Source organism: Oncorhynchus masou, chromosome 7, assembly GCF_036934945.1.
Source record: "Oncorhynchus masou masou isolate Uvic2021 chromosome 7, UVic_Omas_1.1, whole genome shotgun sequence".
Classification (NCBI taxonomy): Eukaryota; Metazoa; Chordata; class Actinopteri; order Salmoniformes; family Salmonidae; genus Oncorhynchus; species Oncorhynchus masou.
The window spans coordinates 8,497,817-8,522,646 of record NC_088218.1 but is presented as its reverse complement, the minus strand read 5'-3'; the positions used below and the strand labels follow the sequence as shown (position 1 = coordinate 8,522,646).

At 45.3% G+C, this 24,830-nt stretch overlaps 3 protein-coding genes across 5 annotated transcripts in view; all 3 read left to right on the top strand.

Moving 5' to 3' along the window:
• The window catches only part of LOC135542942 (protein unc-80 homolog), a 4,699-nt gene extending 570 nt beyond the window's left edge, over positions 1-4,129 (top strand). The window contains exons 2-10 of the mRNA XM_064970072.1: positions 4-95; positions 472-558; positions 813-996; positions 1,148-1,242; positions 1,351-1,440; positions 1,575-1,676; positions 1,899-2,079; positions 2,522-2,787; positions 4,097-4,129. Coding sequence (XP_064826144.1) covers positions 4-95; positions 472-558; positions 813-996; positions 1,148-1,242; positions 1,351-1,440; positions 1,575-1,676; positions 1,899-2,079; positions 2,522-2,787; positions 4,097-4,129 — 1,130 coding nt within the window. The remainder of the gene's footprint in view (positions 1-3; positions 96-471; positions 559-812; positions 997-1,147; positions 1,243-1,350; positions 1,441-1,574; positions 1,677-1,898; positions 2,080-2,521; positions 2,788-4,096) is intronic.
• A 3,401-nt stretch (positions 4,130-7,530) lies between these two features.
• LOC135542941 (protein unc-80 homolog) lies at positions 7,531-23,296 on the top strand. Its single transcript, XM_064970071.1, has 11 exons — positions 7,531-7,622; positions 7,752-7,922; positions 8,178-8,270; positions 8,714-8,953; positions 9,326-9,526; positions 13,179-13,309; positions 13,598-13,662; positions 13,775-13,898; positions 15,556-15,762; positions 20,717-20,910; positions 23,165-23,296. Exons 2-11 carry the CDS (start codon positions 7,759-7,761, stop codon positions 23,294-23,296), a joined length of 1,551 nt encoding a protein of 516 aa, XP_064826143.1. The 5' UTR covers positions 7,531-7,622; positions 7,752-7,758.
• LOC135543154 (protein unc-80 homolog) overlaps positions 23,157-24,830 on the top strand; it is a 30,617-nt gene continuing 28,943 nt past the window's right edge. For all 3 annotated transcript variants that reach the window (XM_064970237.1, XM_064970236.1, XM_064970235.1), the window contains exon 1: positions 23,157-23,329. The gene's annotated coding sequence lies outside the window, so the exon portion shown is untranslated. The remainder of the gene's footprint in view (positions 23,330-24,830) is intronic.

The window sequence follows — 24,830 nt, the reverse complement described above, 5'->3', positions numbered from 1 at the left end:
CAGTGGCCCAGCAGATCCTGTGGAACTGTCTGATCGAAGACCCCGCCCTGGTGCTCAGGCACTTCCTGGAGAAGCTCACCGTTAGCAATCGACAGGTAGAGCAGCCGTTGTCCATCAAAATACTCTGCAGTCTCATATGATCGGACCTGTTGTTACTAGACTGCCTCCCTGTTTCTATACTAAATACAAAAAATGACAGGTGGTTCTTACACAAAAAGATTATGAGACAGAACTCTAAAAGTTACTTTTTCTTTTTTCGTGTTTTTTGTTTTTCATGCTTTTTACAGCAGGCAGGGGAAAAGTTGTACACAGATGTTTCGGTTTGTATCACCTTCTTCATGTATTGGGTTAAGGTTGTTTAAGGTTGACCGGAATGTTACCTGCTTTTTCCCCCCACTGAACACAACCCCTCATGTTGTTAATGTGTTCTTCTGTTGAGTTTGAACTGACACATGTTTCTATGTGTATCAGGACGAGCTGATGTACATGCTGAGGAAGCTGTTGATGAACATCGGTGACCTTCCAGCCCAGACCTCTCACATCCTCTTCAACTACCTGGTGAGACAAGACATCAGTGTATATCAGACAGTAGCAGTATTAATCAATCTGATGACAAGATTAATGAAGATCTCTCTTCCCCCTCTACTTTCTCTCTCTCTCTCTTTCTCTCTCTCTCTCTCTCTCTCTCTCTCTCTCTCTCTCTCTCTCTCTATTCACCTTTATGTCTGTCTCCCTCTCTCTCTCTCTCTCTCTCTCTCTCTGTTTGTACCCTATTCACCTTTATGTCTGTCTGCCTCTCTCTCTCCCCGTAGGTGGGGCTGATTATGTACTTTGTGCGTACTCCGTGTGAGTGGGGTATGGATGCCATCTCGGCCACGCTGACCTTCCTGTGGGAGGTGGTGGGCTACGTGGAGGGGCTCTTCTTCAAGGACCTCAAACAGACCATGAAGAAGGAGCAGTGTGAGGTCAAGCTGCTGGTCACTGCATCCATGCCAGGTAAAGGCCATTTTCAAGGTTACCAGAAGGTCATCCCTGCCAGGTAAAGGTCACTGGATGCCAATGGGAGCCCAGTCATTTGACTGTGTTCTATACTATAATGTTGACTGCTACATGTGGGTGATATAGTAAATCATGTATGTCCTTGCAGGAACCAAGACCCTGGTAGTCCACGGGCAGAATGAGTGTGACATTCCTACCCAGTTGCCTGTACATGAAGACACTCAGTTTGAAGCCTTGCTCAAGGTAACGTCTCATCATAGAGTTCATCTGCATTCTACAGATCATGACAGAACATTCTTAGGGATACACTGAAGTCATCCCCAATTCGTTGGCCCCTCTCTTCCCTAACAGGAGTGTTTGGAGTTCTTCAACATTCCCGAGTCTCGGTCGGCACACTACTTCCTCATGGACAAGCGCTGGAACCTCATTCACTATTCCAAGGTTGGAATTCCCATCCATTTCCAAGCGGTGTTATGAACTGTGAGGTTATGTGTAGATGTCTAGAATGACCATGAGAATGTCTTCTCCATCAGTGACTATATAATGGGCTTTCTGACTGTCTTTCTCAACTTCAGACCTTTGTGAGGGACATCTATCCGTTCAGGAGGTCTGTGTCTCCCCAGCTCAACCTGGTCCACATGCTGCCAGAGAAAGGACAGGAACTCATTCAGAAACAGGTGTGTTATGTTTCAGGTTTAAATCTCGCAGTTAAAGCCACGCTCTGCAATTTGTGCACATCACCAAAGAGTACACACAGTATAAATGACTAAAAATCTCCCAACTGTGGCTTTAACTGTTTGAGAAGTCTGTCCATATCTTTACTGGTGCTTGTCTCAGCCTCTTGTGCATACTCAGTGTGTCCGCTTCCTATCCCCCCTCCCCTTCCGCTCTCTCCCTAGGTGTTTTCCCGTAAACTGGAGGAGGTGGGCCGTGTTCTCTTCCTCATCTCCCTGACCCAGAACATGCCGGCCATCCACAAACAGTCCCATGTGTCCATGCTCCAAGAAGACCTGCTCCGCCTGCCCTCCTTCCCCCGCACGGCCATCGACGGAGAGTTCTCTCTCTTCAGCGAGCCACAGGGTAAGACTGGAGTGGACCCTATCTTGAATGGTACCTGAGTGAACAAACAAGGCAATAAAGAGAGATGATCAGAGTTGGGGTCAATAACATTTTAATTCCGGTCAGTTCAGGAAGTTCACCGAAATTCCAATTCCAATTCTCTTCAATGCTTTTCAATGAGGACAACTTGGAATTGGAATTTGGTTTACTTTCTGAATTTACTGGAATTGGAAAGGAATTGACCCCAACCCTTGAGATTAGTTGCATTTTAAAATGAAGATGTAATAGAGGGAAGTACTGTACTACATTGTATATCTCTGGTGCATTTTCGAACTAGACAACACAGATCACAAAACAAAAGTCTACCAACACTTGGGAAGCATGAACGCTAGATGTTTCAAAAAGTCTTCATTGCAAAGGGGCTTCCACAGTGAGTTTCCATATTGTGCTATCCTCTCCCCAGGCAAGGAGCTCTTCGGCCTGGACACTCTCCACAAAGTCCTGTGGATCAAACTACTAGAAGAGATGTTTCTGGGCATGCCCAGTGAGTACCCGTGGGGGGACGAGATCATGCTCTTCCTGAACGTGTTCAACGGTGCCCTGCTGCTGCACCCCGAGGACAGCGCCCTCCTCAGGCAGTACACGGCTACTGCCATCAACACGGCCGTTCACTTCAACCACCTGTTCTCCCTGAGTGGATACCAGTGGCTCCTCCCCACCATGTTGCAGGTAGGTAGTACAGTTCTAGGATCAGTTTACATGTCCAGCAGGTTGTTGTTCTCTATTAGAGGCTGAAAATGTGGAACTAATCTTAGATCAGTTTCATGGTGCTACTTCATCCACCTGCTGGGGTTAAAGGTTATAGATCTAGGATAAATGTAGCCTCCCTAAATCCTAACCCCACCCATTACAGGAAGAAGTCACATATCTGTGCTTATATCAATGCAACCTTGGAACCATGCCAACCACTGCCCAAATGTGTCTCACAATATGTGGTCATTGTGAGTGGGGCGGCGGGCGGCAGGTAGCCTTAAAGATAAGAGCGTTGGAACAGTAACCGAAAGGTCGCTGGTTTGAATCCCGGGCCGGCAAGGTGGAAAATTGTGCCATTCGGCTCTTGAGCAAGGCAGTTAACGCCCAACAACAACTGCTTCCCAGGCGCCGATGACGTCGATTCGGGCAGCCCCCCGCACATCTTTGGTTCAGAGGGGTTGCGTCAAATGCAGAACACACATTGGTTGAATGCATTCAGTTTTGCAACTGACTAGGCATCCCCTTTCCCCTTTCTGTGAGTCTCACTGCATAATATAGCGCTGACCTACAGAAACACAGCCTGGGCTGGGTCAGGTTAGAGTTGAGTTGAAGCTTGGGAGCAGACGTTTATAGCCACTAGCAACGCATGGTCAATATGTTGACAATGGACCTCACCGGGGCTTCATAATGGAAGACTTACACAGAGAGCAGTGCAGGTCAATCCCAAATGCAGTTGGATTTATTTAGTCTTGATCTGGGAAATTGTGCTGCTGACAACTCAATGGGCATTGCTCATTTAAATCACAGGATTTGAAAACATTTATTGCATTGAACCCTACATAATAGCCCATGTTTCTTACTAAGCTTTGATATACTCTACTACATAACATTTGATTGAGTCTTCTACCTCCATTGGCCTCGGAAAGGGCCCACACAGAATCCTCCTAACAAGTTGTGTGATTAGAGAAACATTCACATGGTTGCCATGGTGTGAAAGGCAGGACATCAACTATAGTATTTATAGCAAATGATTTGAATACTTCAAAATTAAGTCGTTGATTCGGCCACAATAATTTGAAAATACTTAAATACACAGTAAATAAGTATTTAAAATACAAATACATAAATGCTGGTGCCAAGATGCTGCTTCAACCCAGCTCTAGGAGGCCACAGAGATTACAGACCAAATCCCACAATGCATTCTGAATTGGGCCTAAACATGGTGTTGCAGTATGACAATGCATCCTTACAAGCTCATATGATTACTCCCTGTAATGTGTTGTAGTCCTATGCTGACTATGAGAGTAACCCACTGTAATGTGTTGTAGTCCTATGCTGACTAACCCACTGTAATGTGTAACCCACTGTAATGTAATGTTTGTAGTCCTATGCTGACTATGAGAGTAACCCACTGTAATGTGTTGTAGTCCTATGCTGACTATGAGAGTAACCCACTGTAATGTGTTGTAGTCCTATGCTGACTATGAGAGTAACCCACTGTAATGTGTTGTAGTCCTATGCTGACTATGAGAGTAACCCACTGTAATGTGTTGTAGTCCTATGCTGACTATGAGAGTAACCCACTGTAATGTGTTGTAGTCCTATGCTGACTATGAGTAACCCACTGTAATGTGTTGTAGTCCTATGCTGACTATGAGAGTAACCCACTGTAATGTGTTGTAGTCCTATGCTGACTATGAGAGTAACCCACTGTAATGTGTTGTAGTCCTATGCTGACTATGAGAGTAACCCACTGTAATGTGTTGTAGTCCTATGCTGACTATGAGAGTAACCCACTGTAATGTGTTGTAGTCCTATGCTGACTATGAGAGTAACCCACTGTAATGTGTTGTAGTCCTATGTGTAATGTGTTGTAGTCCTATGCTGACTAGTAATCCTGCACTGTAAACCCTGCTCATCCTCCAGCTGTTTGCCATGCGTGACTATGAGAGTTCCCACTGTAATGTGTTGTAGTCCTATCTGATTCAGAGGGTTAAATGTAAGACACATGTGTTGTGTAACTGACTAGGTCTGACCTTATGAGCGTAACTGCATCTGTAATGTGTTGTTTAACCATGTGACTGTCTCACTCCCAGACGTAACCAGTACAGGCCTGTAATGGGTGTCTGCTCAGTGCCTGTTTGACCTGCTGGTCTCTCTGGAGGGAGAGAACGCGTGATACCCTGGATGCCCTGGAGCTGGTCAAGGCTGAAAAAACCCCTGTACGATCCCTGGGTAACACCACCACCTCAACCCCTTGGTCCCATCACTGAGGACTATTATATCATTAGAGGTTTTGTCTGACACCCTGTTCAATATCCTGTATGCCATTTATCCCACGCTGTCCAAAGCCACTGACGGTCATGCACACATTGTAACGTACAGATGGTTCTGCAGGAGTTCTACATCCTGCACCATCCTTCATCCTCCAGCTGTTTGCCAGCTGTCCCCACTGAGCTCACAGAGGACCATTTTTGCCCATACTGTTCAGACCTTTGACTAAGCTCACATTTCAGTTTTGCAACTGACATGGATTCCCATTGTTTTAAGAGAGGAGTTGTTTTAATGACAGCGTGAGTCTGATCAGGAGAAAAAGGCCTAAATAAATAGTTAATAGACTCTTTGACTAAGGTCCTGGAGTTTCTCATTGTCAGGATTCTCCTAGTTAATAGACTCTTACTAAGACCTGGAGTTTCTCATTGTCAGGATTCTCCTAGTTAATAGACTCTTACTAAGACCTGGAGTTTCTCATTGTTTTGTTAATGACAGGATTCCTGTATTTCCATTTATCCCACGTTCTCTAATAAAGACTCTTACTAAGACCTGGAGTTTCTCATTGTCAGGATTCTCCTAGTTAATAGACTCTTACTAAGACCTGGAGTTTCTCATTGTCAGGATTCTCCTAGTTAATAGACTCTGACTAAGCTCCTGGAGTTTCTCATTGTCAGGATTCTCCTAGTTAATAGACTCTTACTAAGATCCTGGGTTTCTCATTGTCAGGATTCTCCAATAGACTCTTACTAAGGCCTGGAGTTTCTCATTGTCAGGATTCTCCTAGTTAATAGACTCTTACTAAGACCTGGAGTTTCTCATTGTCAGGATTCTCCTAGTTAATAGACTCTTACTAAGACCTGGAGTTTCTCATTGTCAGATTCTCCTAGTTAATAGACTCTTACTAAGACCTGGAGTTTCTCATTGTCAGGATTCTCCTAGTTAATAGACTCTTACTAAGACCTGGACTCATTGTCAGGATTCTCTGGTTAATAGACTTTACTCCTGATTTCTCATTGTCAGGATTCTCCTAGTTAATAGACTCTTACTAAGGCCTGGAGTTTCTCATTGTCAGGATTCTCCTAGTTAATAGACTCTTACTAAGGCCTGGAGTTTCTCATTGTCAGGATTCTCCTAGTTAATAGACTCTTACTAAGGCCTGGAGTTTCTCATTGTCAGGATTCTCCTAGTTAATAGACTCTTACTAAGGCCTGGATCGTTTCTCATTGTCAGGATTCTCCTAGTTAATAGACTCTTACTAAGACCTGGAGTTTCTCATTGTCAGGATTCTCCTAGTTAATAGACTCTTACTAAGGCCTGGAGTTTCTCATTGTCAGGATTCTCCTAGTTAATAGACTCTTACTAAGACCTGGAGTTTCTCATTGTCAGGATTCTCCTAGTTAATAGACTCTTACTAAGGCCTGGAGTTTCTCATTGTCAGGATTCTCCTAGTTAATAGACTCTTACTAAGACCTGGAGTTTCTCATTGTCAGGATTCTCCTAGTTAATAGACTCTTACTAAGACCTGGAGTTTCTCATTGTCAGGATTCTCCTAGTTAATAGACTCTTACTAAGACCTGGAGTTTCTCATTGTCAGGATTCTCCTAGTTAATAGACTCTTACTAAGGCCTGGAGTTTCTCATTGTCAGGATTCTCCTAGTTAATAGACTCTTACTAAGGCCTGGAGTTTCTCATTGTCAGGATTCTCCTAGTTAATAGACTCTTACTAAGACCTGGAGTTTCTCATTGTCAGGATTCTCCTAGTTAATAGACTCTTACTAAGGCCTGGAGTTTCTCATTGTCAGGATTCTCCTAGTTAATAGACTCTTACTAAGACCTGGAGTTTCTCATTGTCAGGATTCTCCTAGTTAATAGACTCTTACTAAGGCCTGGAGTTTCTCATTGTCAGATTCTCCTAGTTAATAGACTCTTACTAAGGCCTGGAGTTTCTCATTGTCAGGATTCTCCTAGTTAATAGACTCTTACTAAGGCCTGGAGTTTCTCATTGTCAGGATTCTCCTAGTTAATAGACTCTTACTAAGACCTGGAGTTTCTCATTGTCAGGATTCTCCTAGTTAATAGACTCTTACTAAGACCTGGAGTTTCTCATTGTCAGGATTCTCCTAGTTAATAGACTCTTACTAAGGCCTGGAGTTTCTCATTGTCAGGATTCTCCTAGTTAATAGACTCTTACTAAGACCTGGAGTTTCTCATTGTCAGGATTCTCCTAGTTAATAGACTCTTACTAAGACCTGGAGTTTCTCATTGTCAGGATTCTCCTAGTTAATAGACTCTTACTAAGACCTGGAGTTTCTCATTGTCAGGATTCTCCTAGTTATATTAAACAATAGAACTTGACTGATAATGGTCATGTTCTTCCTATAGTATATTTTAAGTCCTGAAAGTGCTACAGCATGAATTCCAGTGGTTCCCTCTGTTTCAGACTTCTGCTATGGTAGTGAGGACCTGGCCTTCTCCATCAGTGAGTCCATCAAGCTGTGTGTGACGGTGGTGGCCTACGCCCCAGAGTCTTTCAGGAGGTGTGGTTTCACATCACTCACCGCCAAACCAGTATATCAACATTGTACAGTAGCCTTACTAAATGCTAACGCCCCCTCCTATCCGTGCGTGTTTGTGTTTATGCGTTGCGTGTGTGTGCACGGTATCAGCCTACAGATGCTGATGGTGCTGGAGGCCCTGGTGCCATGTTTTCTCCAGAAGCTGAAGAGCAACACCATGACCATGGAGTCAGCCTCGGCAGCGCGGGACGAGATCGCCGCCATCGCCGCCCTGGCCACCTCCCTGCAGGCCCTGCTCTACAGCTCAGAGACCCTCACACGGTCAGACACACACACACACACACACACACACACACACACACACACACACACACACACACACACACACACACACACACACACACACACACACACACACACACACACACACACACACAAGCCATCTGTTAAGCAGATATGGCCCATCATGTCTCTCTAAATGTATGTTCCAAGCCCTAACTGAATGTGACATTTGTCCTTTTTCTCTGCTATCTTCCTCCCCTCCCTCTCATCCCCACCCCTCCTATCCCATCTCAGGCCTATGACTGCCCCCCAGTTGAGTCGCTGTGACCAGGGACACAAAGGTGCAACGACTGCCAACCACGCCATGTCTGGAGGGCCCAACACCAGGTGTGGAGTAGCCTTTACACTTGCCGGATTGTGTCCAAAATGGCACCCCTAATGCACTACCTTTGGCCAGAGCCATAGGGCTGTAGTGCACTATATAGGAAAAAGGGTGTTCTTTTGGACATAGCATTGATTTATTTCACGTTCATTTAAGTCTCTTAAAGAAACTGTCCACTTGGCTGTTATTAACATACTGTTTTGTTACTTTTTCTAATTCTCTTCATAACTGTAAGACATAAATATAGTGTTGTTTGTTGTCCCTGGATGCTGTTGCCGTAGTGATATCCTAAAGAAACCTATGTACAGGTCCTCATCACAACAGAAGAAAATACCCCCAAAGACAATAGAAGATGTCCCATGTGTTTACACCACAGTCGGTACAGAGGATCATGTTTCATGGATGCTTGTTTGTGTCGTGTACTCGTGTTGCTTGGTGTCAATGTCAGTCGCCTTGTGTCCGGCATCAGGGACAACCTTCACCTGTTGGAGGAGGGCCAGGGGATGCCTCGCGAGGAGATGGACGAGCGTATCGCCCGCGAGGAGTTTCGCCGGCCCCGGGAGTCCCTCCTGAACATCTGCACTGAGTTCTACAAGCACTGCGGCCCGCGCCTCAAGATCCTGCAGAACGTGGCTGGGGAACCCCGTGTCACCGCCTTAGAGCTGCTGGACATCAAGTCCCACATGAGGTGAAGGGTTGGATTTAGTGTATAGTGTTTCAACCAGGTGGAGACTCTCCTCATTCAATGCCCAATGTGCAGCACCCACCTGGGTGAAAGTGGTCACGAATGAGACACACTTTAACCGGGTATGACATCACTATTCACTCAGCTATGGTATGGACGCATACAGGGACCTGATTTGCAGAAACGTTTAGAATTGTTCGTGTGCGATTTTGTGTGTACAATCTGCATGCCTTTTTGTGTGTGGATGAGTGCGATGTGTGTGTGTGTATGTAATTCCCTGACTGTGCATGCGGTTGTGCATGTCTATATGATTGCATGTGTGTTTTTGTGTCTCATTTTGTGTGTTTGTGAGTGTGGTTATGTGTTTTCCCCCAGATTGGCAGAGATCGCCCACTCCCTCCTCAAGCTGGCCCCCTACGACAGCCTGACCATGGAGAGCCGAGGCCTGCGGCGCTACGTCACTGGGATGCTGCCCATCACCGATTGGTCGTCCGAGGCCGTGCGGCCCGCCCTCATCCTCATCCTGAAGCGGCTTGACCGCATGTTCAACAAGATCCACAAGATGCCTACGCTCAGGTGCGCTCGCCCACAGGCTCTGTGCTCCAGGTCTGTTGCCGCGCTGCGCGCCCTTTAACCCTTGCTCCTTCACAACCGTACCGTACTGTGGTGTTACAGTGGAGTGAAGTACCGTACTGTGGTGTTACAGTGGAGTGAAGTACCGTACTGTGGTGTTACAGTGAAGTACCGTACTGTGGTGTTACAGTGAAGTACCGTACTGTGGTGTTACAGTGAAGTACCGTACTGTGGTGTTACAGTGGAGTGAAGTACCGTACTGTGGTGTTACAGTGAAGTACCGTACTGTGGTGTTACAGTGAAGTACCGTACTGTGGCGTTACAGTGGAGTGAAGTACCGTACTGTGGTGTTACAGTGGAGTACCGTACTGTGGTGTTACAGTGAAACTACCGTACTGTGGTGTTACAGTGGAGGAAGTACCGTACTGTGGTGTTACAGTGGAGTGAAATACCGTACTGTGGTGTTACAGTGGAGTGAAGTACCGTACTGTGGTGTTACAGTGAAGTACCGTACTGTGGTGTTACAGTGAGGAAGTACCGTACTGTGGTGTTACAGTGGAGTGAAATACCGTACTGTGGTGTTACAGTGGAGTGAAGTACCGTACTGTGGTGTTACAGTGAACTACTGTAGTGAAGTGGACCGTACTGTGGTTACAATGTGCAATACCATAGCTGGTGTCCACTCTGTTCCTAAGTGGCTGAACCGTACTGTGGTGTTACAGTGGACTGCTCACAGTTTGATTGTGTGTGTGTTGTAGTTTGTAAAGTCTCATGACTGCTGAGTTTGGTCTGTGGTGTCTGTGACAGTGGAGTGAAGTACCTGGACCTGGTTACTCTGCTGGTGTTAATATGAGCTGCTTTAGTCATCAGAACCTGGACCTGGTTAATGATAACTCTGCTGAGTAGTGATGGTCAATATGAGCTGTAGGCCCACACAGAGAGTCATTAGAACCTGGACCTGGTTATTGATAACTCTGTGAGTAGTGATGTGAATATACCGTGCTACCTGTACTTTATGCCCACACAGTGTCATTGAACCTGGACCTGTTACAGTGATAACTCTGCTGAGTGTGATGGTCAAGTGAACTGCTTTAGGTCATTGAACTGTGTACTTGTGTTACAGTGGAGTGAAGTGCTTTGTTACAGTGAGTCATCAGAACCTGGACCTGGTGTTGATAATGGCTGAGTAGTGATGGTCAATATGAGCTGCTTTAGGCCCACACAGAGAGTCATTAGAACCTGGACCTGTTATTGACTCTGCTGTGGTGATGGTCAATATGAAGCTGCTTTAGGCCCAACAGTGAGTCATCAGAACCTGGACCTGGTTATTGATAACTCTGCTGGTAGTTATGGTGAATATGAGTGGTGTTACAGAGAGTCATTAGAACCTGGACCTGGTTATTGATAACTGTGGATGGTCAATATGAGCTGCTTTAGGCCCACACAGTTCATAGAACCTGGACCTGGTTATTGAACTCTGCTGAGTAGTGATGGTCAATATGTGCTTTAGGCCCACACAGGTGTTACCTGGTTATTGATAACTGCTGAGTAGTGATGATCAATATGAGCTGTTTAGTACAGAGAGTCTCAGAACCTGGACCTGGTTATTGTGTAACTCTGCTGAGTAGTGATGGTCAATATGAGCTGCTTTAGGCCCACACAGAGAGTCATTAGAACCTGGACCTGGTTATTGATAACTCTGCTGAGTAGTGATGGTCAATATGAGCTGCTTTAGGCCCACACAGAGAGTCATTAGAACCTGGACCTGGTTATTGATAACTCTGCTGAGTAGTGATGGTCAATATGAGCTGCTTTAGGCCCACACAGAGAGTCATCAGAACCTGGACCTGGTTATTGATAACTCTGCTGAGTAGTGATGATCAATATGAGCTGCTTTAGGCCCACACAGAGAGTCATTAGAACCTGGACCTGGTTATTGATAACTCTGCTGAGTAGTGATGGTCAATATGAGCTGTTTAGGCCCTGAGTCATCAGAACCTGGACCTGGTTATTGATAACTCTGCTGAGTAGTGATGGTCAATATGAGCTGCTTTAGGCCCACACAGAGAGTCATCAGAACCTGGACCTGGTTATTGATAACTCTGCTGAGTAGTGATGATCAATATGAGCTGCTTTAGGCCCACACAGAGAGTCATTAGAACCTGGACCTGGTTATTGATAACTCTGCTGAGTAGTGATGATCAATATGAGCTGCTTTAGGCCCACACAGAGAGTCATCAGACCTGGACCTGGTTATTGATAACTCTGCTGAGTAGTGATGGTCAATATGAGCTGCTTTAGGCCCACACAGAGAGTTCAGAACCTGGACCTGGTTATTGATAACTCTGCTGAGTAGTGATGATCAATATGTGCTTTAGGCCCATCATCAGAACCTGGACCTGGTAATAACTCTGTGAGTTGATGTCAATAGAGCTGCTCCCACACAGAGAGTGACCTGGACTGGTTATTGATAACTCTGGTCAATATGAGCTGCTTTAGGCCCACACAGAGAGTCATCAGAACCTGGACCTGGTTATTGATAACTCTGCTGAGTAGTGATGGTCAATATGAGCTGCTTTAGGCCCACACAGAGAGTCATCAGAACCTGGACCTGGTTATTGATAACTCTGCTGAGTAGTGATGGTCAATATGAGCTGCTTTAGGCCCACACAGAGAGTCATCAGAACCTGGACCTGGTTATTGATAACTCTGCTGAGTAGTGATGGTCAATATGAGCTGCTTTAGGCCCACACAGAGAGTCATCAGAACCTGGACCTGGTTATTGATAACTCTGCTGAGTAGTGATGGTCAATATGAGCTGCTTTAGGCCCACACAGAGAGTCATCAGAACCTGGACCTGGTTATTGATAACTCTGCTGAGTAGTGATGGTCAATATGAGCTGGTCATTAGAACCTGGACCTGGTTATTGATAACTCTGCTGAGTAGTGATGGTCAATATGAGCTGCTTTAGGCCCACACAGAGAGTCATCAGAACCTGGACCTGGTTATTGATAACTCTGCTGAGTAGTGATGGTCAATATGAGCTGCTTTAGGCCCACACAGAGAGTCATTAGAACCTGGACCTGGTTATTGATAACTCTGCTGAGTAGTGATGGGATTATCTATTTAATAGCCTGTCCAAACGAAACGTTTTCAAAATGCGAAATTATAGTGTGATATTTTGTTAAGTGTGTTGGTGTTTGTAGTGGATGTGTGTATCAGTGGAGGCTGGTGGGAGGAGCTATAGGAGGACGGGCTCATTGTAATGGCTGGAATGGAATAAATGGAACCGTATCAAAGATATGGAAACCAAATGTTTGACTCCGTTCTTCTATAGCTCCTCCCGTCAGTCTCCTCTGCTGTGTATGTTGATGAGCATGATTAGTAAATTAACATGTGTGTGTGTGTGTGTGCGAGCAAGCCTGCGTGTGCGTGCGTGTGTATTTATACTGATTGTGTGAGTGTGTGTGTGTGTGAGAGCTTGTCTGTGCGTGAGTGTGTTTATACTGATTGTTTATGTGTGTGCTCAAGTGACCCTGTGTGTGTGTGTGTGTGTGTGTGTGTGTGTGTGTGTGTGTGTGTGTGTGTGTGTGTGTGTGTGTGTGTGTGTGTGTGTGTGTTTATACTGATTGCGTGTGCGTGTGTGTCCTACAGGAGACAGGTGGAGTGGGAGGCGGCCAGTAGTCTGATTGAAGGTATCTGTCTGACTCTCCAGCGTCAGCCAATCATCTCCTTCCTCCCTCACCTCCGCTCCCTCATCAATGTCTGTGTCAACCTGGTGAGGAGTGCTCACACACACACACACACACACACACACACACACACACACACACACACACACACACACACACACACACACACACACACACACACACAGACCTCAAATACTCACTGTGCTGTGACTTAACTATGATGTTGCTTGTTTGCGTGTTTGCGTGTGTGTGTGTGTGTGTGTGTGTGTGTGTGTGTGTGTGTGTGTGTGTGTGTGCGTGCCCTTGTGTGTGTGCTTCTCAGGTGATGGGGGTAGTAGGCCCCTCCAGTGTGGCTGATGGGCTGCCCCTGCTCCACCTGAGCCCGTATCTGTCCCCCTCTACCCTTCAGCACAGCAGTGGTCCGCCTGGTGGCTCTGCAGATACAGGTGAGACTACCCAGCCCTAGAACTAACCTCTGTGTGTGTGTGTGTGTGTGTGTGTGTGTGTGTGTGTGTGTCATAATGAAACATTTATCTTGTTCTCTTCCCTGATTGACAGGCTTTGAAGGATGACTTCCCCCTGAGCCATGTGATCTCCCCCTTCACCAATCAGGAGAGGCGAGAGGGCATGCTGCTCAACCTGTTGATTCCATTCGTGCTGACAGTGGGTTCAGGGAGCAAAGGTCAGAGCCCAGGGTTAAGAGGTCTAATGCCACCAATCTGTGGGTGTATGTATGCATACATGCATCTGAAATAATGGCTGTGTTTCAGGCAGACTTGAATGTCACCTTGCAGTCACCTGCTAGAACTCACAGCACCTGGATATGTGTAAAAATATCAGCTACCTGCATCGTACAGTGCCTTCAGAAAGTATTCAGACCCCTTGACTTTACAGCTTTATCCTACATTTTATTCAATAGTTTTTTCCCCTCATCAATGTACACATAATACCCCATAATGACATACTACCCCATAATGACATACTACCCCATAATGACATACTACCCCATAATGACATACTACCCCATAATGACATACTACCCCATAATGACATACTACCCCATAATGACATACTACCCCATAATGACATACTACCCCATAATGACATACTACCCCATAATGACATACTACCCCATAATGACATACTACCCCATAATGACATACTACCCCATAATGACATACTACCCCATAATGACATACTACCCCATAATGACATACTACCCCATAATGACATAATACCCCATAATGACATACTACCCCATAATGACATACTACCCCATAATGACATAATACCCCATAATGACATACTACCCCATAATGACATACTACCCCATAATGACATACTACCCCATAATGACATACTACCCCATAATGACATACTACCCCATAATGACATACTACCCCATAATGACATACTACCCCATAATGACATACTACCCCATAATGACATACTACCCCATAATGACATAATACCCCATAATAACATACTACCCCATAATGACATACTACCCCATAATGACATAATAACCCATAATGACATACTATCCCATAATGACATACTACCCCATAATGACATACTACCCCATAATGACATAATACCCATAATGACATACTACCCCATAATGACATAATACCCATAATGACATAATAACCCATAATGACATACTATCCCATAATGACATACTATCCCATAATGACATACTACCCCATAATGACATACTACCCCATAATGACATAATACCCCATAATGACATACTACCCCATAATGACATACTACCCCATAATGACATAATACCCCATAATGACATACTACCCCATAATGACATACTACCCCATAATGACATACTACCCCATAATTAATACCCATAATGACATACTACCCATAATGACATACTACCCATAATGACATACTAACCCCCATAATGACATACTATACCCATAATGACATACTACCCCATAATGACATACTACCCCATAATGACATACTACCCCATAATGACATACTACCCCATAATGACATACTACCCCATAATGACATAATACATAATACCCATAATGACATAATACCCCATGTGTGTAGATTGCAGATTTTTTTCAATTGAATCCATTTTAGAATAAGGCTGTAACGTAACAACACGTGGAATACTTCCTGAAGGCTCTATATATAACAATCTGTGCTGCCTGCGCCATGATGACCTGGCACCTAACGATTAGTTGATATGTGTTGCACAACTGCAATGAAGTCAGCCTTGAACGCAACCTGTGTGTCTGTGTGTGTGTGTGTCTGTGTGTGTCTGTGTGTCTGTGTGTGTGTCTGTGTCTGTGTTCCACCCTATCCAGACTCCCCACACCTGGAGCAGCCTGAGGTCTCTCTGCTCCTACAGACGGTCATCAACATCCTCCTCCCCCCGCGCATCATCAGCACGTCCCGGACCAAGAACTTCATGCTGGACACGTCCCCCGCCCACTGCTCCACCCCGGGGGACCAGGGCAAGGACCTGAGGAGAGAGGGCCTGGCCGAGTCCACCAGTCAGGCTGCATACCTGGGTAGACTTATGCAGACTTAGACTATTTAAATATAGACTCACATGCTGACTAGACCGGGCGAGCGTGTGCTTCTGCCATCGTGCGCATGTGTTGATTTTGTCCAGCCACACCAGACATGATCAGGACTCGCAGGTTGAAATATCAAAACAAACTTTGAACCAACTATATTAATTCGGGGACATGTCAAAAAGCATTAAACATTCATGTCAATTTAGCTAGCTAGCTTGCTGTTGCTAGCTAATTGGTCCTGGGATATTAACATTGGGTTGTTAAAGGTTCTGTACTCCGACAATTAATCCACAGATAAAAGGGTCAACTGAGTTAGTTTCTAGTAATCTCTCCTCCTTCAGTCTTCTTCGTTGGACTTCATATGGCGGTTGGCAACCAACTTTAAGGTGCATTACCACCACCAACAGGACTGGAATGTCAACCTCAGTTCATCTTGCAATCACCCTCATGCGTACAGTGCCTTCGGAAATAATTCAGACCCCTTAAATGTTTCCACATTTTGTTACATTTCAGCCTTATTCTAAAATTTATCAAACAGTTTTTTTTCTCATCAATCTACACACAATAACACATAATGACAAAGCAAAAATACGGTTTTAGACATTTTTGCATATTTATTAAAAATAAAAACGGAAATATCACATTTACATAAGTATTCAGACCCTCTACTCAATACTTTGTTGAAACACCTTTGGCAGTGATTACACCCTCAGGTCTTCTTGAGTATGACGCTACAAGATTGGCACACCCACAGGGTACCACACAATTTGCCCAGTGTCGTCCGTGTTTGCCCGGGGTAGGCCGTCATTGTAAATAAGAATTTGTTCTTAACTGACTTGCCTAGTTAAATAAAGGTTCAATTACAAAAATATATACAGTGCCTTGCGAAAGTATTCGGCCCCTTGAACTTTGCGACCTTTTGCCACATTTCAGGCTTCAAACATAAAGATATAAAACTGTATTTTTTGTGAAGAATCAACAACAAGTGGGACACAATCATGAAGTGGAACGACATTTATTGGATATTTCAAACTTTTTTAACAAATCAAAAACTGAAAAATTGGGCATGCAAAATGATTCAGCCCCCTTAAGTTAATACTTTGTAGCGCCACCTTTTGCTGCGATTAAAGCTGTAAGTCGCTTGGGGTATGTCTCTATCAGTTTTGCACATCGAGAGACTGAAATTTTTCCCATTCCTCCTTGCAAAACAGCTCAAGCTCAGTGAGGTTGGATGGAGAGCATTTGTGAACAGCAGTTTTCAGTTCGCAAGGCACTGTATATATGTCAATAACACCTGTATTTGGGGAGTTTCTCCCAGCCTTCTGTGCAGATCTTCTTAAGCTCTGTCAGGTTGGATGGGGAATGTTGCTGTACAGCTATTTTCAGGCCTCTCCAAAGATGTACGATCGGGTTCAAGTCCAGGCTCTGGCTGGGCCACTCAAGGAAATTCAGAGACTCCTGCGTTGTCTTCTCTGTGTGCTTAGGGACGTTTTCATGTTGGAATTTGAACCTTCGCCACAGTCTGAGGTCCTGAGCTCTGGAGCAGGTTTTCATCAAGGATCCCCCTGTAATTTGCTCCATTCATCTATGCTTCGATCCTGACTAGTCTCCCAATCCCTGCCACTGAAAAGCATCCCCACAGCATGATGCTGATACCACCAGGCATCACCATAGGGATGGTGCCAGGTTTTCTCCAGACGTGCCCCTTGGCATTCAGGCCAAAGAGTTCAATCTTGGTTTCATCAGAACAGAGAATCTTGTTTCTCATAGTCTGAGAGTCTTTAGGTGCCTTTTGGCAAACTCCAAGCGGGCTGTCATGTGTCTTTTACTGAGGAGTGGCTTCCGTCTGGCCTCTCTACCTTAAAGGCCTGATTGGTGGAGTGCTGCAGAGATGGTTGTCCTTCTGGAAGGCTCTCCCATCTCCATAGAAGAACTCTGGAGCTCTGTCAGAGTGATCATCAGGTTCTTGGTCCCTTCCCTGACCAAGGACTTTTTCTCCCAATTGCTCAGTTTGGCCGGAGCGGCCAGCACTAGGAAGAGTCTTGGTGGTTCCAAACTTCTTCCATTTAAGAATAATGGAGGACACTGTGTTCTTGGGGACCTTCAATGCTGCATAAATGTTTTGGTAACCTTCCCCAGATCTGTGTCTCGACACAATCTTGTCTCGGAGCTCTACGGACAATTCCTTTGACCTCATGGCTTGGTTTTCGCTCTGACGTGCACTGTCAACTGTGGGACCTTATAGACAGGTGTGTGCCTTTCCAAATCATGTCCAATCAATTTAATTTCCCACAGGTGGACTCCAATCATGTTGTAGAAACATCTCGAGGATGATCAATAGAAACAGGATGCACCGGAGCTCAATTTCGAGTCTCATAGCAAAGGGTCTGAATTCTTATGTAAATAAGGTATTTCAGTTTTTTCATTCGCTTTGTTGTTATGGGGTATTGTTTATAGATTGCTGAGAAAAATCATTATTTAATCCATTTTAGAATATGGCTGTAACGTATCAAAATGTGGAAAACGTCAAGTTGTCTGAATACTTTCCGAAGGCACTGTATACGCTCTTAAAAACCAATGAGGAGATGGGAGAGGCGGGATTTGTAGTGCGCCGTGCGTCACAAATAGAACAATTTCTATTTTAGTGCCTGGCTACGCAGATGCTCGTTGACGCGTGCGAGCAGTTTGGATGTAAGAATTGAATAACGTGTATGTGTACATTTATTTTGCTGCACTGGCGCACATAACACGAGCAATGTGGTCAGCATATTACACTTAGAACTTACTTTTATTTTAAGGGAACTTTATTTTCCCTGCGATAGACTAGTGTCCTGTCCAGGGGGTGTACTGTACATCAAGCTGCCTCATGCTTCAGAAACAGGAGATAGACTAGTGTCCTGTCCAGGGGGTGTACTGTACATCAAGCTGCCTCATGCTTCAGAAACAGGAGATAGACTAGTGTCCTGTCCAGGGGGTGTACTGTACATCAAGCTGCCTCACACTACAGAAACAGGAGATAGACTAGTGTCCTGTCCAGGGGGTGTACTGTACATCAAGCTGCCTCCCACTACAGAAACAGGAGATAGACTAGTGTCCTGTCCAGGGGGTGTACTGTACATCAAGCTGCCTCACACTACAGAAACAGGAGATAGACTAGTGTCCTGTCCAGGGGGTGTACTGTACATCAAGCTGCCTCACACTACAGAAACAGGAGATAGACTAGTGTCCTGTCCAGGGGGTGTACTGTACATCAAGCTGCCTCACACTACAGAAACAGGAGATAGACTAGTGTCCTGTCCAGGGGGTGTACTGTACATCAAGCTGCCTCACACTACAGAAACAGGAGATAGACTAGTGTCCTGTCCAGGGGTGTACTGTACATCAAGCTGCCTCACACTACAGAAACAGGAGATAGATAGTGTCCTGTCCAGGGGTGTACTGTACATCAAGCTGCCTCACACTACAGAAACAGGAGATAGACTAGTGTCCTGTCCAGGGGGTGTACTGTACATCAAGCTGCCTCACACTACAGAAACAGGAGATAGACTAGTGTCCTGTCCAGGGGGTGTACTGTACATCAAGCTGCCTCCCACTACAGAAACAGGAGATAGACTAGTGTCCTGTCCAGGGGGTGTACTGTACATCAAGCTGCCTCACACTACAGAAACAGGAGATAGACTAGTGTCCTGTCCAGAACTGTACATCAAGCTGCCTCCCACTACAGAAACAGGAGACAGACTAGTGTCCTGTCCAGGGGGTGTACTGTACATCAAGCTGCCTCCCACTACAGAAACAGGAGATAGGTTGCTGCTCCTATGAGCCGTTCTGGCTCGTACAAACCAAGACTTGTGCGTTGCTATTTAGACTTCGACTTACATTTAGAACTTCCATTTTTTCTGAGGGAACTTTGTTCTGTCGGGTTCTGATTTAGGTTCCAGTGGCAGAGTGGGATGATGAGGTGTTGAATGACAGTGAATGTCTGGTTAAAAGACGTAGGAGCTGATGGTTGTTGATGGAGGTGGTGTTTCTGGCTCTTCCTCTTGTTCTCCTGTTCTTTTATCTCTCTTTTTCCCTCACTCTCCCTTTCTAATTTTCTCTCCTCCCTCTGCTTTTTCTTCCTCCTTTTCTCGCCCTCGCTTTCTGACTCCTCACTTTCTCTGTCTTTCTCTATCTCCCTCTCCCCCATCTCTCTCCCCACTCTCTCCACTCCCCCCTCTCTTTACCCCCTCATCTCCCCTCCTCCCTCTCTCTATCTCCCCCCTCTCTCCCCCACTCTCTCTACACTCTCTCCTCCTCCCCCTCTCCCCCACTCTCTCTACCCCCCGCCCTCTCTCTCCCCCTCCCCACTCTCTCTACCCCCTCCTCTCCCCCTCTCTCTACCCTCTCCTCTCCCTCTCCCCCTCTCTCCCCCTCCCCCACTCTCTCTACCCCCTCCTATCCCCTCTCTACCCCCTCCTCTCCCCTCTCTCTACCCCCTCCTCTCCCCCTCTCTACCCCCTCCTCTCCCCTCTCTACCCCCTCCTCTCCCCCTCTCTCTACCCCCCCTCCTCTCCCTCTCTCCCCCCCTCCCCCCCTCTCCCTCCCCCTCTCTCCCCCCCCTCTCCCCACTCTCTACCCCCTCCTCTCCCCCACTCTCTACCCCCTCCTCTCCCCTCTCTCTACCCCCTCCCTCTCCCCTCTCCCCCACTCTCTCTACCCCTCCCCTCTCTCTCCCCTCTCCCTACCCCTCTCTCCCCCCTCTCTCTACCCCCTCCTCTCCCCTCTCTCTACCCCCTCCTCTCCTCTCTCTACCCCCCATCCTCTCCCCCTCTCTACCCCCTCCCCTCCCCCTCTACCCCCTCCTCTCTCTCTCTACCCCCTCCTCTCCCTCTCCCCTCTCTCTCTACCCCCTCCCTCCCCTCTCTCTCTCCCCCTCCCTCTCTCCACCTTCTCCCACCTCCCCCAGCTCTAAAGGTGGTGTTGGTTTGTTTTGAGCGGCAGCTGGGGAACCAGTGGTATCGCCTCCCTGCAGGCCAAGGAGATGTCTCTGAGGAAGGTGGGAGGCCTGGCCTTCTGGGACTTCATAGATTTCATAGTGCGTACCCTTCCCATCTTCCCCATTCTTTATCCTGCTGCCCTGTCCCTATTATCCAGTGCAAGGTACTCCCTGTGTAGTATTATACTGTACCCTCCATTATGTATAGTATTATACTGTACCCTCCATTCTGTATAGTATTATACTGTACCCTCCATTCTGTATAGTATATACACTGTACCCTCCATTCTGTGTAGTATTATACTGTACCCTCCATTCTGTATAGTATTATACTGTACCCTCCATTCTGTGTAGTATTATACTGTACCCTCCATTCTACTGTACCCCATTCTACTACCCTGTAGTATAATACTGTACCCTCCATTCTGTATAGTATTATACTGTACCTCCATTCTACTACCCTGTATAGTATTATACTGTACCCTCCATTCTGTATAGTATTATACTTATCCATTCTGTATAGTATTATACTGTACCCTCCACTGTACCCCTCCATTCTGTGTAGTATTATACTGTACCCTCCATTCTACTATGTACCCTGTACCCTCCATTCTGTATAATACTGTACCCTCCATTCTGTATAGTATTATACTGTACCTGTATAGTATTATACTCCATTCTGTGTAGTGTTATACTGTAGTATTATACCCCTACATTCTACGACCCTGCAAAGTCTGTATCCTACAACCCTCTAGTGTTCCCCTCCATATACCTCTTCCTCTATGCTTTTTCTAGGTCTAGAATCACAAAATCCTTTATTCATATCTCTCTGTCTCTCTCTCTCCCTCCCGCTCTCTCTCTCTCTCTCTCTCTCTCTCTCCTCTCTCTCCCTCCCTCTTCCCCCCCCCTCTCTCTCTCAATTCAAGGGACTTTATTGGCAAATCTTAATTCGTCTCTCTCTCTCTCTCTCTCGCTCTTCTCTCTCTCTCTCTCCCTCTCTCTCTATCTCCCTCCCTCTTCCTCTCTCTCTCTGTCTAACTAACTATCTCTCCCTCCCACTTCCTCTCTCTCTCTCTCTCTCTCTCTCTCTCTCTCAATTCAAGGGACTTTATTGGCAAATCCTTTATTCATCTCTCTCTCGCTCTTCTCTCTCTCTCTTCCTCTCTCCCACTCTTTTTCACTCTTTCTCTCACTCTCTCTCTCTCCTTTTCTTTCTCCCTCCAGCTCTCTCAATTCAAGGGGCTTTATTGCTATGGGAAACATATGTTAACATTGCCAAAGTAAGTGAGGTAGATAAATACACAAAAGTTAAATAAAATGAACAGTAAAATGAACAGTAAACATTACACTCACAGAAGTTCCAAAAGAACAAAGACATTACAAATGTCATATTATGTCTATATGCAGTGTTCTAACAATGTACAAATGGTTAAAGTACACAAGGGAAAATAAATAAGCATAAATATGGGTTGTATTTACATTGGCTTCACTGCTTGACCTATTCTTGTGGCACTAGGTCACACATTTTGCTGCTGTGATGGCACTCTGGTATTTCACCCAGTAGATTTGGGAGTTTATCAAAATTGTTTGTTTTCCATTCTTGTGGATCTGTGTAATCTGAGGGAAATATGTGTCTCTAATATGGTCATACATTGGGCAGGAGGTTAGGAAGTGCAGCTCAGTTTCCACCTCATTTTGTGAGCAGTGTGCACATAGTCTGTCTTCTCTTGAGAGCCAGGTCTGTCTACAGTCTTTCTCAATAGCAAGGCTATGCTCACTGAGTCTGTACATAGTCAAAGCTTTCCTTAAGTTTGTAGTCACAGTGGTCAGGTATTCTGCCACTGTGTACTATACTGTTTAGGGCCAAATCCATTCTAGTTTGCTCTGTTTTTTGGTTAAATATTTTTGGTTGGGTCTAATTGTGTTGCTGTCCTGGGGCTATTGGGGTCTGTTTGTGTTTGTGAACAGAGCCCCAGGACCAGCTTGCTTAGGGGACTCTTCTCCAGGTTCATCTCTCTGTAGGTGATGGCTTTGTGAGGGAAGGTTTGGGAATCGCTTCCTTTTAGGTGTTTTTAGAATTTATCGGCCTAATTCTGCTCTGCATGCATTATTTGGTGTTCTACGTTGTACACGGAGGATATTTTTGCAGAATTCTGCATGCAGAGTCTCAATTTGGTGTTTGTCCCATTTGTGAATTCTTGGTTGGTGAGCTGACCCCAGACCTCACAACCATAAAGGGCAATGTGTTCTATAACTGATTCAAGTATTTTTAGCCAGATCCTAATTGGTATGTTGAATTATATGTTCCTTTTGATGGCATAGAATGCCCTTCTTGCCTTGTCTCTCTACTGCTCTCTCTCTTTCTGTGCTCTCTTCTTCTCCCGTTCCCTTCATCCCTTCCTCTTTAACCCCTCCCAGCTCCTGACCCAGCCAGCAGACTCCCAGGAGGAGATCACGGCCCGCCACCACATCGCTGACCAGCTGGAGCGTCGCTTCATCCCCCGCCCCTCTGCAAGAGCTCCCTGTTCGCAGAGTTCAACAACGAGCTGAAGATCCTCAAGGAGGCCGTGCACAGTGGCTCTGGTTGGTAACCCACTGATTCGTATACTAGTTATTAGTAGAGTAGCCGTTAGTATACTACTTTTTAGTGCACTACCCATTAGTATACTACCCATTAGTGGACTACCCATTAATACACTACCCATTAGTACACTACCCATTAGTAGACTACCCATTAATACACTACCCATTAATACACTACCCATTAGTACACTACCCATTAGTACACTACCCATTAATAGTACCCATTATACACTACCCATTAATACACTACCCATTAGTACACTACCCATTAGTACACTGTTACCCTCCATTAGTACACCCATTAGTACACTATACCATTAGTACACTACCAATTAGTGCATTAGTTAGTACACTACCCATTAGTACACTGTACCTCCATTAGTTCACTACCCATTAGTACACTACCCATTAGTACACTACCCATTAGTTCCTACCCATTAGTTCACCACCCATTAGTTACTACCCATTAGCACACTACCCATTAGTACACTACCCATTAGTACACTACCCATTAGTACACTACCCATTAGTACACTACCCATTAGTATACCCATATTATACTGTACCCTCCATTAGTGCACAACCCATTAGTACACTACCCATTAGTTACTACCCATGTGTAGTATTACACCCATTAGTACACTACCCATTAGTGCACTACCCATTAGTACACTACCCATTAGTACTGTACCCATTAGTTCTACCCATTAGTACTACTTAGTACCCTACCCATTAGTACACTACCAATTAGTGCACAACCCATTAGTACACTACCCATTAGTTACTAACCATTAGTTCCTACCATTAGCACACTACCCATTAGTGCACTACCCATTAGTTACTACCCATTAGTACACTACCCATTAGTTACTACCCATAAATACACTACCCATTAGTCCACAACCCGTTAGTGTACTACCCATTAGTTACTACCCATTAGTACACTACCAATTAGTGCACAACCCATTAGTACACTCCCATTAGTTACTACCCATTAGTACACTACCCATTAGTACACTATCAATTAGTGCACAACCCATTAGTACAATACCCATTAGTTACTACCCATTAGTTCCTACCATTAGTACACTACCCATTAGTATACTACACATTAGGACACTACCCATTAGTGCACAACCCATTAGTACACTACCCATTAGTTACTACCCATTAGTTCCTACCATTAGTACACTACCCATTAGTATACTACACATTTGGACACTACCCATTGGTGCACTACCCATTAGTTCACTACCCATAAATACACTACCCATTAGTACACTACCCATTAGTACACTACCCATTAGTTACTACCCATTAGTACACTACCCATTGGTGTACTACCCATTAGTGTACTACCCATTAGTGTACTACTCATTAGTGTACTACCCATTAGTGTACTACCCATTAGTGTACTACCCATTAGTGTACTACCCATTATTACACTACCCATTAGCACTCTACCCAAATGCCATGTTAACCTTTCGTTATTAAATGACAG